Below are 16,499 nucleotides of genomic sequence, written 5' to 3'. Positions count from 1 at the left end.
ATTTAAAAGATATTGTCATAGCTGCATTTGGAGAACCGTTTAAACTCCAGACCTCTACTTGGATCCAAGTATCGGCTGATATCTCAAACCTGATCAATCACTTCTGAAAGTTCCATTCAGGCCCTCACATCTTTACTGGTCAGCGCATCTAAGCTTGTCCACCAGGTGGCGCTAGCACTGTGAATGTATAACAGTCTGTGGATGTGATCAGGACAGGACTCTGATCATACATGTAAATTCTGAGGCAGATTGGAGCATGTTCAGGTCAGTTTGACAGCACTTCCTGTTTCATGGTGAATTGTGGAAGTTCTGCCATCCACCGTTTCCACGCCCTCACACTTTTGCGGAGCATTTTGATAACTTTTGATCACCCATGCCTGCTGTACATCTCGGATAAATATCAGCTCTGTCAGAGGTTAGCCTGTTTGAGTTTACAGCTTTTGAAAATGTGCAAAAATTGGTCCAGAATCGTCCAAAATATGACACATAATTCAAAATGGCCGACTTCCTGTTGTGTTTTAGGTCTGGTTGTCAATTATATTTTTGTGTGTCTTGATGTGTTACATATGTGTACCAGTGTCATAGCTGTAGGTGACACGTACTGGTTGTAGTTCCTGTTTGAAATTTTCCAGATGTGTGTCAATTTTCACGTTTTTGAGTATTTTTAGGCCACAAATTTGAGATTGTGTTGCCAGCAAAAATCTAAAACTGAAAAACCCACAAGTTTCAATAAGGTCTATATTCAGCGCTTAGACTCTAATAACTTTCTTTTCAAAATAAAAGTCTTCTATATGTTTGTGTTACTGTGAAAATATCACTAGTTCACTTCTGTACTATCAGGTTTAGATGGAACTTCTCGTGACAGTTTCAGGTTTTTATCCGTTATCGTTACTCTGATGTTCACTCAGATTTGATGAGATAAATATAAAAGCTGCTGAAAGTGGAAGCTTCTGGCTTTGATGTAAATATCCAGAGTTTCTGACACTCAGACCAAGAACTCTCCCTGTGGTTCTGTTGGAGGCAGAAGTAGAACCTGTGTCCATCAGAACATTCAGCAGAGAACAGGCGTCCAGGTGAGGGTCAGGAAGTGATGCGGACAGGAACAGGAAGTGGAGGAGCTGCTGTGGAGTAAACAGATGTTCTCACCTGCAGAGAAGAGCAACAACAAACAATAAAAAACAATAACAAAAACAATAACAACAAACTACAAGAACAACAAATAGTGTCCAGTTCCAGTAAACAGCTGCTTTTTTAATTATTTATTTTGGGTTTAGCGGTGCCTCGACTGTTGATGATTAATTAGACCTCAAAGGAAGACAGAAGCCTGTGGACATGATCTATCAATGGTTTATTGATTATCTATCTGCTGTGTTTATTATCTGCTGTGTTTATCTGCTGTTTATTGATTATCTGCTGCGTTTATTATCTATCTGCTGTTTATTGTCTATCTGCTGCGTTTATTATCTATTGGAGGTGTTTAATGATTATCTGCTGTGGTTGATTATCTATCTGCTGTGTTTATTGATTAATGCTCTATAAATACAGATCTGTTCTCTGACCTGTCAGACCTCAGATCATATTCTACCAATAATGACGAGAACTTTGTCCGAGTCTGAGTTAAACTACAGACAGGAAGTAGAACTTCAGGTGGAAAACAGATTTAAAACCACTACCTGAAACCATTTGGGTGGAATAAACTTGTTGAAGTACTTCTACATAATGTAGTACTTTGTCTGAAAAACAAATAAAATCCTTCATTTGGTAGAAAGTTCTGAAATAAAGCTGTGAATCTAGAAGCATTTGATCCATCAGGTGATCCTCTGCTGCAGCAGGTGGCGCTGTGGCCCAACAGACCAGGGAACAGGTGAAGGATCTACAACGTGTTCTAAATATAATAAATACAGATCTGCAGCTTTAACACATCCAGGATGTTTTTATTTTTAGTTCCTTTACTGAACATTCAGGTTCTACTACAACAGAACTGGAACGCTCTGAAAACATACAAACTTTAATAAAAAATATTCGGTTAATAAAGAACCAGAAACATCAATAGAACAGGAAGCCATCTAAAGTCCATCAGAACGTCAGCTTTCATTCACAGCGTTCTTGTAGAACCAGCAGAACCTCAGTGTGTGGTTCTGTGTGTTTGTGTGAAGTCCAGGTTTGAGTCCTCGGCGGCGTTTAGGACGTCATCAACTTGTCTCTGCAGCTCAGCGTCCAGCAGCGACGTTCCCACCAGGTGATCCTGAACAACACAAGAACCAGATGATCAGGTTTTACAGGGAAGAACCTCAGAACCTTCAGTCAGCCTGCAGAGAACGTTCCCACAGTGACAGGTTCTAATAACGTTTTAACAACACAATCTTTAGGATATTTGTCTTTTCAAAACAAACGTTTACCTGTTTTTATTTACCAGTTAAAGATTAAAGTTCTCGTTTACGGAGAACGTTGTCAGATCAAGTTACATGAGAACAAACAAAGAATGTTGTCCGTGCAACATTCAGCGTTTTCAGAAAACTGCCTGCCTTTAAGAAGAACGTTCTAAAAGAAACTAAAAAAACTTCTTTTCAGAACATCACCAGAATATTCTCAACATCTGAACAACAAAGCTTCTGGCTGGTTAACTGTTCTGTCGAGAACATTAAAACTCCTCCATCAGAACCGAAGGAACCTGTCAGATCCACTGTAGAACTCAGGGTGCATCCGATTTTCTTACCTTCTTCTTGGAGGCGGGCGGAGCTACAGGGGGGTTAAAGGTCATGTCTCTGACACTGTAGTCGTGGAACAGTTCTACCGGAGACCTGCAGGGGAACCGAGAACCAAAGATCCAAATTCAGAAACAACATCATCTGGATTCATTCTCCATCTGTCTGTGGTTCTAAAGGCCATCTGTCTGTGGTTCTAAAGGCTGCTGTCTGTGGTTCTAAAGGCTGCTGTCTGTGGTTGTAAAGGCTACAGTCTGTGGTTCTAAAGGCCGTCTGTCTGTGGTTCTAAGGGCCGTCTGTGGTTGTAAAGGCCGTCTGTAGTTCTGGTTTCATGTTGACCTGAGGGTTCTGTGTCTTTCAGGAGAACGTGTCATACCTTCGGCTCAGATCCACACTCAGAGCTGCAGAACCGTCACTTGGAGCTCCAAGACTCAGATGAACGGCAAACCGACGCACAACCGGGTGGTAGTGTCTCTGTAACACACAATAACACAGAAATACACACAGTAACACACAATAACACAGAAATACACACAATAACACACAGTAACACACAGTAACATATAAATACACACAATAACACACAACAACACACGGTAACACAACGACACACAGTAAGACATAAATACACACAGTAACACACAATAACACACAGTAGTGTAGTAGTTGTGTAGTAGTTGTGTACCTGCAGTGTGTGTAGTTCCCACAGGGCCGTGTTCTGGGCGTTGCAGTGTTCTGGTTGGTCGAGCTCCGGCAGGTAGAACCCGCTGCCCTGGACCTCATTATCCAGCAGGAAGTCACACTTTGGGAAGGACTGACACACAAACACACAATGAATACACAATAAATACATACGATAAATACAAACACACACACTATAAATACACACAAACACAAACTAAATACACACAAACACATCTGTTTATGGCACACACACACTAACACACACAAACACACACACAGACACACACTAACACACACACAGACACACTCACGTGCATGGCGGCCCTGCTGGCGGCCAGGATTCCCACGCTGGCGTTGGGCAGGACGTGCAGACTGAGCATGCTCAGTCTCTTGATGAACGCCATCGCCCTCTGCAGGCTCACCTGCTTCCTGCGGCGAGTCAGCATGGCGTCCAGGCACCGCAGCAGGATGATGACATCATCATTGGGCGCCCCTGAGGATACAACAGGTTCATTCAGATAACCACATTACACACTGCACCATAAATACTACACACTGCACTGTAAATACTACATAGTACACCGTAAATACTACACACTGCACTGTAAATACTACACACTGCACCATAAATACTACACACGACACTGTAAATACTACACACTGCACCATAAATACTGCACACTACACTGTAAGTACTACACACGACACTGTAAATACTACACACTGCACCGTAAATACTACACACGACACTGTAAATACTACACACTGCACCATAAATACTACACACTACACTGTAAATACTACAAACTGCACCATAAATACTACACACGACACTGTAAATACTACACACTGCACCATAAATACTACACACGACACTGTAAATACTACACACTGTACCGTAAATACTACACACAACAATGTAAATACTACAAACTGCACCATAAATACTACACACAACACTGTAAATCCTACACACTGCACCATAAATACTACACACGACACTGTAAATACTACACACTGCACCGTAAATACTACACACTGCACCATAAATACTACACACGACACTGTAAATACTACACACTACACCGTAAATACTACACACTGCACCGTAAATACTACACACTGCACTGTAAATACTACACACTGCACCGTAAACACTACACAGTAAATACTACACACTACACCGTAAATACTACACACTGCACCAGGAATACAAACTACACAGTACGTCAGACGTAGTACTTAAAAAGTACTACCATGCTGTACTACATCCTGCTTGGAGGCGGAGCCTGTGTGAATTCACCTGCGTGGAGGCGGGGCAACATCTGGTACAGCTGTGAGTAGAAGTTCAGAGGGTCGATGTTCAGGACGTCACCTGACACAAACAACAACAGGTCAGCTGACAGGAAGTGACATCATGACTGCTCCAGGCCTGCCTTTTGGATTCTGGGTGTGTGCTGACCCAGAATCCACATCTGGACCCAGAATCCACATCTGGACCCAGAATCCACATCTGGACCCAGAAACCACGTCAGACCTTGAAACCACATCTGGACCCAGAAACCAGGTCTGGAGGTCCGCCCCCACAGCGACGACAGACGTGGACTCACCTTGTCCTGACAGGATGGTGAAGACGGTCTGGATGCAGTGCAGACTCTCCTGATTGGTCAGATCCTGCAGAGATCAATCAATCAACCAATCAATCAGTTTGTGTTGCTGAACCGACAGCTGCTTTTTGTCAGAGGGGGCGGGGTTTAGCTGAATACTCACTCCCGATTGGATGAGGTTCTGCAGCACGTTGAGCAGGTCGTCAAAAAACTCCAAGTTAATGAGATGAGCAAAACTGAAAGACACGAGGAGACAGGAAGAGACACGAGGAGACAGGAAGAGACACGAGGAGACAGGAAGAGACACGAGGAGACACGAGGAGAGGAGACAGCATTAGTACAGTATAGTATGTTACTGTGTTGTATGAAGCCGTGTGTCCACTAGATGTGTTGTTCCTGCATCTGAAAATCACCTGCATGGTAGACGGTCACTAGAGGTCATTAGAGGTCACTAGAGGTCATTAGAGGTCACTACAGGTCATTAGAGTTCACTACAGGTCATTAGAGGTCACATGACAGCACTTTCAGCTTCAGTCCGGTAGATGTTGAAGTTGTAGAAGTTGATTCTACTTGATGCAAATTCGATGTGGAGATCCCACGCATCACAAAACTGTCCTCAAACATCTAAACTAGTAACCGCTCACAGTGTGTGATTTTCAGATGCGGCGTGTTTACATGCAGGAAAAACACATCTAGAGGACATGTAGCTTTACTGTGTTGTGTTACTTTGCCAGCCCCTCCAGAACTGCAGGAAGAAGAACTGATTTCTGAGCTTTCTTCAAAATTCTGAAGTAGACGAGGAAGACGATGTTCAGAGTCTCTGTGTGCTGAAGAGGAGGAGGAAGAGGAGGAGGAAGAGAAGGAAGAGGAAAAGGAGGAGGAAGAGGAAGAGGAGTTTAGTTTTTGACTGATCAATAATTAATAATTAATAATAATATCTATGGATGATCAGTTTCGAAACTCACCAGTTTTATTTTCTTCTCTTTGCTCTCTGAGGCTTCAGCCTCCAGCAGCTCCTTCTGGAGCTTCTCCTCAGCCTTCTGCCACTGCACACACAATGATACACAATGATAACACAATGATACACAACGATAATACAATGATACACAGCCATAATACAATGATACACACAACAATACATGATTAGTACTATTATCAATATTATTATAATTACTACTATGAACTCTCTTCCAGGTGATTTAGTTCCTAATCAAACCGTCCAATCAGGCTTCAGAGCTGATGACATCACACTGACCTTTCTCTGCATTCTGGACAGGTTCTTCTTCTTCTCCTTGTTGTTCATGAACTTCTTCTTTGGTGCCGTGGCCTCCAGGTCCTTCTTCATCTCCACCTCCTTGATCCTCAGACTCAGCAGCGTCCGCAGCACCTGAAGGCAACACCATGACTTTAAACATCCTGTCTCTCTCACCTGACCAGGTGTGGGCGCGTGAGATTGGTTACCTCGGGCTTGACGTTGTAGTTGAGGCTCTTCACGAGGCCGGAGATGACACGCACGGCGGCCAGAGAGGCCCCGCCCACTTTGTCCTGCTGAAACAGCTTCCTGAACGCATCACAGCACATAGCTGACACCTGGAACACAGAGACACCTAAACGCATCACAACACATAGCTGATACCTGGAACACAGAGACACCTGAATGCATCACAACAAGCTGATCTACTGAAGTCTACTGAATCATTTCAATGTCAAACGATTCTAATCTACACAACCTTAAAATAATCAGATTACATCTGAGTATTTATTCTGATAATCAGAAACAAACACTTCATAGAGATTATATTCCAGCTGTGATTCCACTCAGTCTAACTGATGAACATGGTTCTAAAATGAGCTGTGAACAGCAGAACGTTCTCAGTTCTGGACCTATGGACTGGGTCTGTCTATGTCTGCATCATGGCTCCACATGGAAAAGAACTGAACAGAGGAAGAGAAAAATCTGACTGAGAGACTCGACAAAGATGGAAAAGGATCCAGGAAGATGAGTGAGCAACTAAAAACCAGTGAAGCACAGAGTCAGCAGTAATCAGGAGGTATAGAAGGAGTCATAGTACCACTAATCAGGAGGTATAGAAGGAGTCATAGTACCAATAATCAGGAGGTATAGAAGGAGTCATAGTACCAATAATCAGGAGGTATAGAAGGAGTCATAGTACCACTAATCAGGAGGTATAGAAGGAGTCATAGTACCACTAATCAGGAGGTATAGAAGGAGTCATAGTACCACTAATCAGGAGGTCTAGGAGTCATAGTACCACTAATCAGGAGGTCTAGGAGTCATAGTACCACTAATCAGGAGGTCTAGAAGGAGTCATAGTACCACTAATCAGGAGGTATAGAAGGAGTCATAGTACCACTAATCAGGAGGTATAGAAGGAGTCATAGTACCACTAATCAGGAGGTATAGAAGGAGTCATAGTACCACTAATCAGGAGGTACAGAAGGAGTCATAGTACCACTAATCAGGAGGTATAGAAGGAGTCATAGTACCACTAATCAGGAGGTATAGAAGGAGTCATAGTACCACTAATCAGGAGGTATAGGAGTCATAGTACCACTAATCAGGAGGTATAGAAGGAGTCATAGTACCACTAATCAGGAGGTACAGAAAGAGTCATAGTACCACTAATCAGAGCTCCTAAAATGACTCCACAGACAGTGAACTACTTCCTCCATCCATCTGTAAAAACAGACAGCAGCTGCTTCAGACTGGGCTCAGGGGTTCTCAATGGAAACCAGAGTTAGTGTGAAGATCAGATAGTGTGAAGAAACCTTCAGAACATCAACCTCTATGGATGGAGGACAAGAACTAAACCTGTTTGCTGCTCAGAACTAAACTTCCAGATGAAAGTTTGCTGAAGAACATGAAAAGAAGCCTGATGGATGATGGAGAACATTCTTTGGTCAGATGAAGATCAATGAATTGGGCTCAGATGGAGTCCAGATGTTTGGTGAGAACCTGACCAGGATTACCACAGTGGATGCATAGTCCTGACAGTGAAGCACGGAGGTGGGAGTGTGATGATCTGGGGCTGCATGAGGTCAGAAGGTGTTGAAGACATTTCTAGATGCAGCATGAAGGCCTGAGGATGAACCAGAATACTGGCTGACCAGATGCAGAAGAGTAACATTCCAGCAGGAGAACATCCAAAGAACAACATCACAACAGAGTTTCTCCACTAGAACCAAGTGGAACCAGGACCTGGACAGTGTGAGTCCTGAAGCCAGCAGAACCTTTGAGGTGTTCTCCAGAGAAAGGTAGAGCAACACAACCCCTCCAGCAAAGAGCAGCTGAACAAAACAGAGAAGAATGTGAGAAGATGTGAGCACAAATGAGTGGACTCTGGTTTCCTCCATGAAGACAACTGAAGGAGGAACCAAAGAACCTGAGGAATGAAAGCTGCAATCAGCCCTAAAGCTGCTGTTTTAATGTAGAGATATAAAGTGGTAGTTCATAATGTGACATCAGAGAAAATCCTGTGCTGTTAGAAGTAATGTGATTACTGTGAGAGAATACACTCTGGAGTTTTCTCACCTTCCTGTCCGGGTCAGTCATCAGAGGAACCAGCACCACGATGATGTTGTTGTGGAAGTTGAAGTGCGGCAGAGCAAGCAGCAGCTCACACAGGCAGCGGACGGCCACCTCAGCGAGGCCTCGGTACGACTGGAAGCCCACCGCCTGGCTGCGCTTCTTCTTCTTCTGCTTCCAGTCTGCAGACGGAGGAGAAGCTCAGACTCTGATGCTGTGCAGAGGACATGTGTAGGCGGGTTGAGTCCTACCTTTTATGGTCTGCTCCAGATCCTCCAGGTAGAACTTGTACTGACTCACCAAGCCTTCCTCAAACTCCCGCAGCTGCCGAGTTTCCTTCTTCACCTGCAGCGAGTGAACAACGGTCAACATCTACCGACCTCAATGTATTCACTAACAGACCTGGGTCTGGAGAGTCTGGAGGATCTGGAGTGATGGTACCTTGGCAGTTTTCTCTGCGGCGGTCAACGGTCGGATCCTGTAGGTGGGAACAATGTCTTTGAAGATCTCCATCAGAGACACCATCACCAGCTTCCTGACGGTCACTGCCACACTGGGGTCGGCCTCCATCAGCATCCCCCGCAGCTCTTTCAGCCTCTTCACCTGAAACCCCAATAAACATCACGTACCGCCCCTTTAATAAACATCACGTACCGCCTCGTTAAACATCACGTACTGCCCCTTTAAACATCACGTACCGTCCCTTTAAACATCACGTACCGTCCCTTTAAACATCATGTACCGTCCCTTTAAACATCACGTACCGTCCCTTTAAACATCACGTACCGTCCCTTTAAACATCATGTACCGTCCCTTTAAACATCACGTACAGCCCCGTTAAACATCACGCATCGGCCCTTTAAATCACATGTACTGCCCCTTTAAATATCATGTACCGGCCCTTCAAATGTCATGTACCGCTCCTTTAAATCACATCACACCACCGCTCCTTTAAATCCCATCACACCACCGCCCCGTTAGAAGTGGTTCTGATTCCGGTCCGGACCAGAACCTCGGTCTTACGCTGCTGATGGGATCGGACACAATGGCTGATCCCAGGCTGCCGATGGTCGTCTTCTTCTGGTTGATCTTCTCCACTCTGAGCCGCTCTATCTGAGCTGGAGTCAGCTGTGGCAGCGCCACCTCTGGACGGGAGGAGACACAACAGGACACGCTACAGTCAGGACACGCTACAGTCAGGACACGCTACAGTCAGGACACGCTACAGTCAGGACACGCTACAGTCAGGACACGCTACAGGTGAGGGGGTGTTGTTACCATTGTCTGACTCATCCAGTTCGGCTGCAGCATCTTCTTCTTCTTCTTCGTCTTCTGGCTTCTTTTCTACAACTTGAATCAAACAGAGCAGATGTGTTGCTTCCTCCTCAGGTGATCAATAATCAGTGATCAATAGTCAGGGATAAATAATCAGTATCGGTGTTACCTCTCTCGATGCTCTGAGGGATCAGTCCTGTCTTGTCTTTGATGGGCAGCAGGTGGATCACCTCCTTCTCCTCCGTTCTTGCCATCTTTCTGGGAACCTTCTCGTAGCTACGAACCACCTCTGAGCCGCGCTTCTTCCCGCCGTGCACCGGCCCGCTGGGACGTCGCCACACACAAACAAACGCACCACAGTCAGTCAGTCGGACACACCCACTTTTAACCCAGCATCCTGTGTGTGCGTGTGTGTGTGTGTTACCATGACGACAGGTCTCTGGTGATGAAGGAGGCTCGCTGGGCCAATGAGGTCATCTGCTGCAGGTCATCGTCCTCCATCATGTCTGTGGGCAGCGACTCCAGAAACTCCTCCTCTTCCTCCTCACCTGTCAGACACATGGCAGGTAAATCTGCTGCGTCATGCTTAAATTTGCTGCTTCATGCTTAATTCTGCTGCGTCATGGGTAAATCTGCTGTGTCATGGTTAAATCTGCTGCCAGTGAACAGTGCTGCTATCTGATTGGCTGGTACACAACACAACTGACAGCTAATCACAACCATTGTTTACACAGAGGAACCAATGAGCTCATTAGCAGGAACTACTGAAGGTTTAATAAACAGCAGGACACAAGACTTCCTGTTAGACAGAGAAGACCAATAACTCTCTGTCGGTGTTTACAAGTGCTGATGGTGCTAGGCTAATGCTAACACTGAGAGGTTAGCTGACGCTTTTAGCCTGTGGCTAATGCTAGCTGTAGCAGCGTAGCATGTTTCTAAAGTCAGAATAACTTTAACTCTGCTCTGACTAAAATCAGAGACTGAATTGGAAGCACAAACAACATAAACATCAACACAAACAACGTAAACATCAACACAAACATCAACACAAACATCAACACAAACATCAACACAAACAACACAAACATTAGCACAAACACAAACATCAACACAAACATCAACACAAATATCAGCACAAACAACGTAAACATCAACGCAAACAAACATCAACACAAACAACACAAACATCCACACAAACAGTAACACAGATCAGGACATTAGCTGGCTAATACTATGCTAAATGCTAACAGCTAAGCTAGCAGGCAGCCACAGATTAACCAGAGTCTGGAAACAACAACTAATAAAGCTTTAAGATCTGGACCTTAGAGGGAAATAAAACAGAAGAACAGACTGAACGGTTATTGATCTCAATCAATTGATCGATCTATCAGTAAACAGCATCATAGCGTCATGTGATGCTCAGACCTTCAGTCCTACTTCTACTGTTCATGTTCATTTATCATCATGGTTATGAACCATCGGCCTGATCACCAATAACTGATACCAGCTGTAAAGAACCGTACTGATCGATCCGTCATGAACAACAAACCATCAAACTAATGAAATGTTTCCCTCCTTGAAACATGCAGATCTGAGGATCTTCTAGAGTTCATCAGTGAAAGAAGCTGCAGGTACAGAGAGGGATCCAGCTGTTATCCAGGTGACTCTCACCTGGTGGGCTGCGGTAGGTCTCCAGGGGGCGGGGCATGTCCGAGACCACGCCCTTTACTGCCTGTCGCAGCCTCTTCTGCTCTTTGCGCTGCTTCTTGGCGACATTCTGCTGCTTCATCTGCCGGTTCTTCAGCTTGTTCTCCAGCTTCACGCCGCTGGTCTTCAGCAGGCGGCGGAACGTCGGCCGGCGCTTCTTTGACCGAGGCTGGAGACAGAACAGAGAACCAGAGCTGTTAAACCTGCTCAAAGTACCGGAGATACTGACGGAAGGTGTTCCATGGACCTTCAGTCATCTTCTGGAAACAACACTTTATCTTCATAGCAGCTTCAGTAGAAAATCAGCTGGACGTCTCTGGGTGGGTTCTTCAAGACAACAACCTTGTAGGTAGTTGATTTTTTACTACAAGCTAGAACCTACAAGGTTGTTGTCTTCAAGAAGCTCAACTGGACGTCTCTGGTCGGTTCTTGAAGACAACAATCTATAGCCCCTTTTCGACCAAAGAGCACCAGGTGCTAGGTTGGTTCAAAGTTGAGAGCCAGTGCTTTTTTGGTTCAAATCTCGTGCCGCCCCAGAACGGGTTTGTGTTTCCATTCAGAAGGAGCAAAGTTGGAGCTGCGTCATTGCGCCACCACAAAACGTGTGTACGTCACTGCGTACGTAGCCGTTCAACAGCGTTCACGCCGTACGGAAACCCACACAACAACAATGGAGGACTTCATTGGAGTGGTGTTCATGGCTTTGCTAGTGTGTCTCGCCATCGCTGAACAGCAAAACCTTCTGTTAGGGGTTACCCATCGGCGTCGCCGTTCCAATGCCCGGCGATCACGTTTGAGAAGAAAGGTAATTATCAAAGACGTTTGGATACTTAACAGTAAACGTGCTAGCGTTAGCTTAGCTACTTAGCTTCGACTACGCTTGCATTGATTACTTATCGGTTAAACACGCGCAATAAGTTGATGATCATATCTATGTTTATCTTTTTAGATGTTTTTAGATGTCACCCCGCCCCCTGCCCGTGATGTGCTCGGCTCTCAACTCTGGCCAAGTCTGGCCCAGCAACGAGTTGGTGCCCGAAACGGCCCCAGTTTTTGGAGCCCGGAGCCGCAGCTCCGGTGGTCGAAACACAAAAAACCGGCGCCAAGTCGGGCGCCGGCTCCAACTCCGAACGGGCTCCACCCCGGTCGAAAAGGGGGTTATGAGGTTCTACCAGAGACGTCCAGCTGATTTGTTCCTGCAGCTCCTATGACCACCATGACTGGATGGCTGAGGATCTTCACTGGAACATTTTATTTTATGAAACATACCGACAGTAGAAACACATCATCTGCAGATGTTGGATTTTCTTGTTTTGAAGTTTTTGTCAGTTTCTAATGAATTAAACATAAAATCCACTGTTTCCTGTTAGGCCACTAAATGAGATGTTCTGAGTCGTTACTTCAGTTTGTTTCTGGATGATAATATGAAAATAAAACCACACAGATGGTGGAAATAAAGAAAATAAAATAATCATAGAATTAAAAAAAACACTTCAAACATCCCCAGAGGTTCCTGATAAACCTGAGTGACTTATTAATAATAGATTCAATAGATTAAAGATAAAAATCACTGATTAATAAATCTGGAAGTCCAGTTTCCTGTCTGAGATCATGAAATGTGAACAGTCTTGCTTTAAAGCAGGACCGTTCTAAAGTTTAGATCAGGTGAGTTAAACTCATCTTAGTCCAGATTCCACATTCAGCCCAGTCTGATCTCCAGTAAAACCAATAAAATCACAGCATAATAACCTATAAATAACCACAAGACCTAATGGTTCCTTTGTTTTAGTGCAAAAATGTTCACATTTAAGGAATTATCTTTTTACTAAACATCATGAACAACCTGAAAACAAAAAAGAGACAAAAAATTAGACGACAAAGTTACAAAGTAACAATAAATGGACAAACGACTCAAAAACAAAACACAAAACGACAAAAATGACACACAAAACAACGAATAAAGCAAAACACAAAATGAAAACAGGAAGACAAAAAACATAAGCCGGACAAAAAGGAAACATAAAACGACAAAAACGAAAAGCAAAATGACAAAAACATGAGACAAAAGATAATAGTCAGACAAAAACAAAAATAGGACAAAATATTACAAAAATCAGAAACAAAATGACAAAAACATGAGATGAATGACAAAAAACACAAAACAAAAACAAAACAAAGTATTACAAAAATGAGACACAAAACAACAAAAATGAGAAAAACAAACTGATAAATGGATACAGAAAAAGACAAATGACATCAAACAAAACAAAGACAAAAAATGTGATAAACAGTTACATAGCGACAAAAAAAGACAAAAACTAGACAAAAAAGTCAAAACAAAAACAAAACAAAATATTACAAAAATGAGACACAAAATGACAAAAAATGAGACAAATGACACGGAACAAGACCAAAAAAAGACAAAACGAGACGCAAAATGACAAAAGTCAGACAAAAACCTACAAAAACAAGTTAAAATATCACAAAAATGAGACACACGACACGAAACAAACCAAAAAGAAACAAAAAATTAGACAACAGTTACAAAATGACAAAAAAACAAGACTAAAAGCAACAAAAAAGACACAATATTAGAAAAAGGAAACACAAAAAAACAAAAACAAGACAAAAAAGACAAAAACAAGAAGTAAAATGACAAAAGTCAGACAAAAAAAACAGACAAACCGTTACAAAAATGAGACACAAAACGACAAAAGAAGAATGAACAATCTAGTATTTTACTTTAGGATCAGAACAACTTATCGTGATCTAGAAATTATCTTAAATTTATAGTTTTACTAATTTACAATCTGCAGTTAATGTCTTCTCTGGAATTTTTACACTTTGAGGGCCGGATTGGACCCTCTGGAGGGCCGCTTTACGCCCGCGGGCCGCATGTTTGACACCCCTGATTTTGACTGTCGGTTCCTGACTGGACTGTGGTTCTTGAGACAACAGGAACCAGAGTCCAGTCAGTCAGGAACCGACAGTCTAAAGTGTAGACCGTCGGTTCCTGACTCTTGTTCTGGTTCCTGACTCTGGTTCTGGTTCCGGACTCTGGTTCTGGTTCTTGTAACTCACCGGCCCCATTTCTGATCAGACTGTCCGACCGTCTCCACAGAACCCAAACGAACTTCGTCCTCCTCTCGCGGCTCTCTAGTGTGTTTTGGCCGCACGCGTGTCGAGCAGAGACCCGGAAGCAGAGACCGAAGTCCGGCCGTGTGCAGCTCACAGCGCCCCCAGCGGCGGGACTGAGGAACTGCAGTCGCTGGTCGGTTTATTATCCATTAACCCTTTTATTTTTGAAATTCTCTTTTTATTCCCTGGAGAAGTCAGCAGATACACAATTTCTTACAGACGTACATTGCAAACAGTTTTTCAATTTTATAAATTAACAGACATACGGAACGAGTATATAAAAATAATTTAAAAAATAGAACTCCAGGAAGAGAGAAAAAACACCAAAATAAAAAAAGACAAAAAACAAACAAACAAACCCAAATAAACCTGTGTAGCAGAACTTATTTTCTGTCATTTAAAGTCTGATCTGGATGGTTTGATAAACTCAATCCAATCATTCCAAGATTTCTGGAACATCTGTTTTGCGTCTCGGTGTGTTCCGTCCTCTGCTACTGGTGGCTGGTGGTGGACGTCATACAGCCTGTATGCAGGGAGCTGGCTGATGATTGAGCTTCAGTTCCCACCTTGGATTCATCAGGACTGATTAAGCCTGGAGCTCCAGACCTCCTCCCAGCCCTGGTCCTCCACACCTCCTGACCCATCTGATTGGTCTGCCACCATGATGGCTCCTCCCACAAGCCACACCTGAAGAGCGGCTGTTAGCTGTGACTTGTTGGCCCTGGTGTTTGTGTCAGTTGTGTATTGTTTGTGTTCCTGTGTGGTCCTTCGGTCTGCCAGTACTTGTGGTGGGTTCTACGGACATTTAGAGCTTCTGTTGGCGGCTGCTGATTTGGTGTGGAGCCTCCAGACTCAGTGGAGATTGAGGTTCCAGTTAGCAGTCCACCAACTTAGAGAAGAAGCCGTTTAGCATTTAGAGTCTTCATGAACCATGTGTTCATTGTGTGCTCAGAGGCACCAGGTTTTAGTTTGTTCTGTGGACTCTTTGTATTAGTTCTTGTTCCTTGTGGTGGGTATTGCTTCCGTGATTTAAGTTTGGTTTGAGAGTTTAGTTGTTTTCTTTGGGTTTAGCTCAGTTAGGAACTCTGTTAGCCTTCATTTTGTTCTATTCTGTTCTTTGATTTGGCAACAGCCACCAGTCTTGTTCTTTGTAATCACTTTTATGTTCAATTAGCCACTGAACAATACCACCCCTCTTCATTTTTTGGAAATGAGAGTGCTGGTTGACAGGGTCCAATGTTGTTACACAACTGAATGAAGGCCTCATCATATTTGATGTCTAATTGTAGGACATGGGCAGGATCATTTGGATGGTTAAGTCCAAGTAGGTCTGAGAATTTTTGCCTCCCTCTGGCTTTAGTCTCCTCCTGGCTTGATTCTCGCTCTACCTCTAGAGGTTGTGCTGTCTGTACTTCAGTCTCTGCCTCTCTCACTCTGATTAGCTGCTTCCTCACCTCAACATTCTCTGTGGGCTCCTCAACAATTCCTGACACCTTTCCTTCAGCCTCTTTCTCCTCCTGGCTTTCTGTTCCCAAACTCTCATTTTTCTGTGGCACAGTCCCTTCCTCTTCCTCTCCTTCCATCGCCTCATCTGACCTATCATGACTCACTCCCTGGCCATCAGGAAACAAGGCACAATTTGCTCTTGGATTAATCGAATGAACATCTCTTACACCTAATCAATAATAAGTCCACGGTGCATCACGATCGATGATGTAACAGAACGACAACACTGAAACTGTGTTATTGTTGTTCCTCTAACTGAACACCTCTGCAATATAAATATCTGCTACATGTGTCATTGTTACCTGTTGTGATCTTTGTCATCCAGCTGGT

At 43.8% G+C, this 16,499-nt stretch overlaps 2 protein-coding genes across 6 annotated transcripts in view; both read right to left on the bottom strand.

Moving 5' to 3' along the window:
* The window catches only part of nudt13 (nudix (nucleoside diphosphate linked moiety X)-type motif 13), a 73,109-nt gene that overhangs the window by 44,495 nt on the left and 12,115 nt on the right, over window positions 1-16,499 (bottom strand). The window lies entirely within an intron of this gene.
* On the bottom strand, window positions 1,908-14,765 carry LOC129347414 (nucleolar complex protein 3 homolog). The gene is made up of 21 exons (XM_055004664.1): window positions 14,607-14,765; window positions 11,490-11,694; window positions 10,243-10,366; window positions 9,988-10,142; window positions 9,822-9,893; window positions 9,567-9,688; window positions 8,985-9,146; window positions 8,795-8,888; window positions 8,550-8,725; window positions 6,458-6,586; window positions 6,252-6,383; window positions 5,962-6,042; window positions 5,723-5,823; window positions 5,160-5,232; window positions 5,000-5,063; window positions 4,693-4,764; window positions 3,701-3,882; window positions 3,391-3,519; window positions 3,082-3,179; window positions 2,717-2,801; window positions 1,908-2,245 (listed from the first exon to the last, which is right to left on the bottom strand). Exons 1-21 carry the CDS (start codon window positions 14,613-14,615, stop codon window positions 2,126-2,128), a joined length of 2,385 nt encoding a protein of 794 aa, XP_054860639.1. The 5' UTR covers window positions 14,616-14,765; the 3' UTR covers window positions 1,908-2,125.

This window comes from Amphiprion ocellaris, chromosome 18 (assembly GCF_022539595.1).
Source record: "Amphiprion ocellaris isolate individual 3 ecotype Okinawa chromosome 18, ASM2253959v1, whole genome shotgun sequence".
NCBI lineage: Eukaryota > Metazoa > Chordata > Actinopteri > Pomacentridae > Amphiprion > Amphiprion ocellaris.
This window is presented reverse-complemented; position numbering and strand designations above follow the sequence as displayed.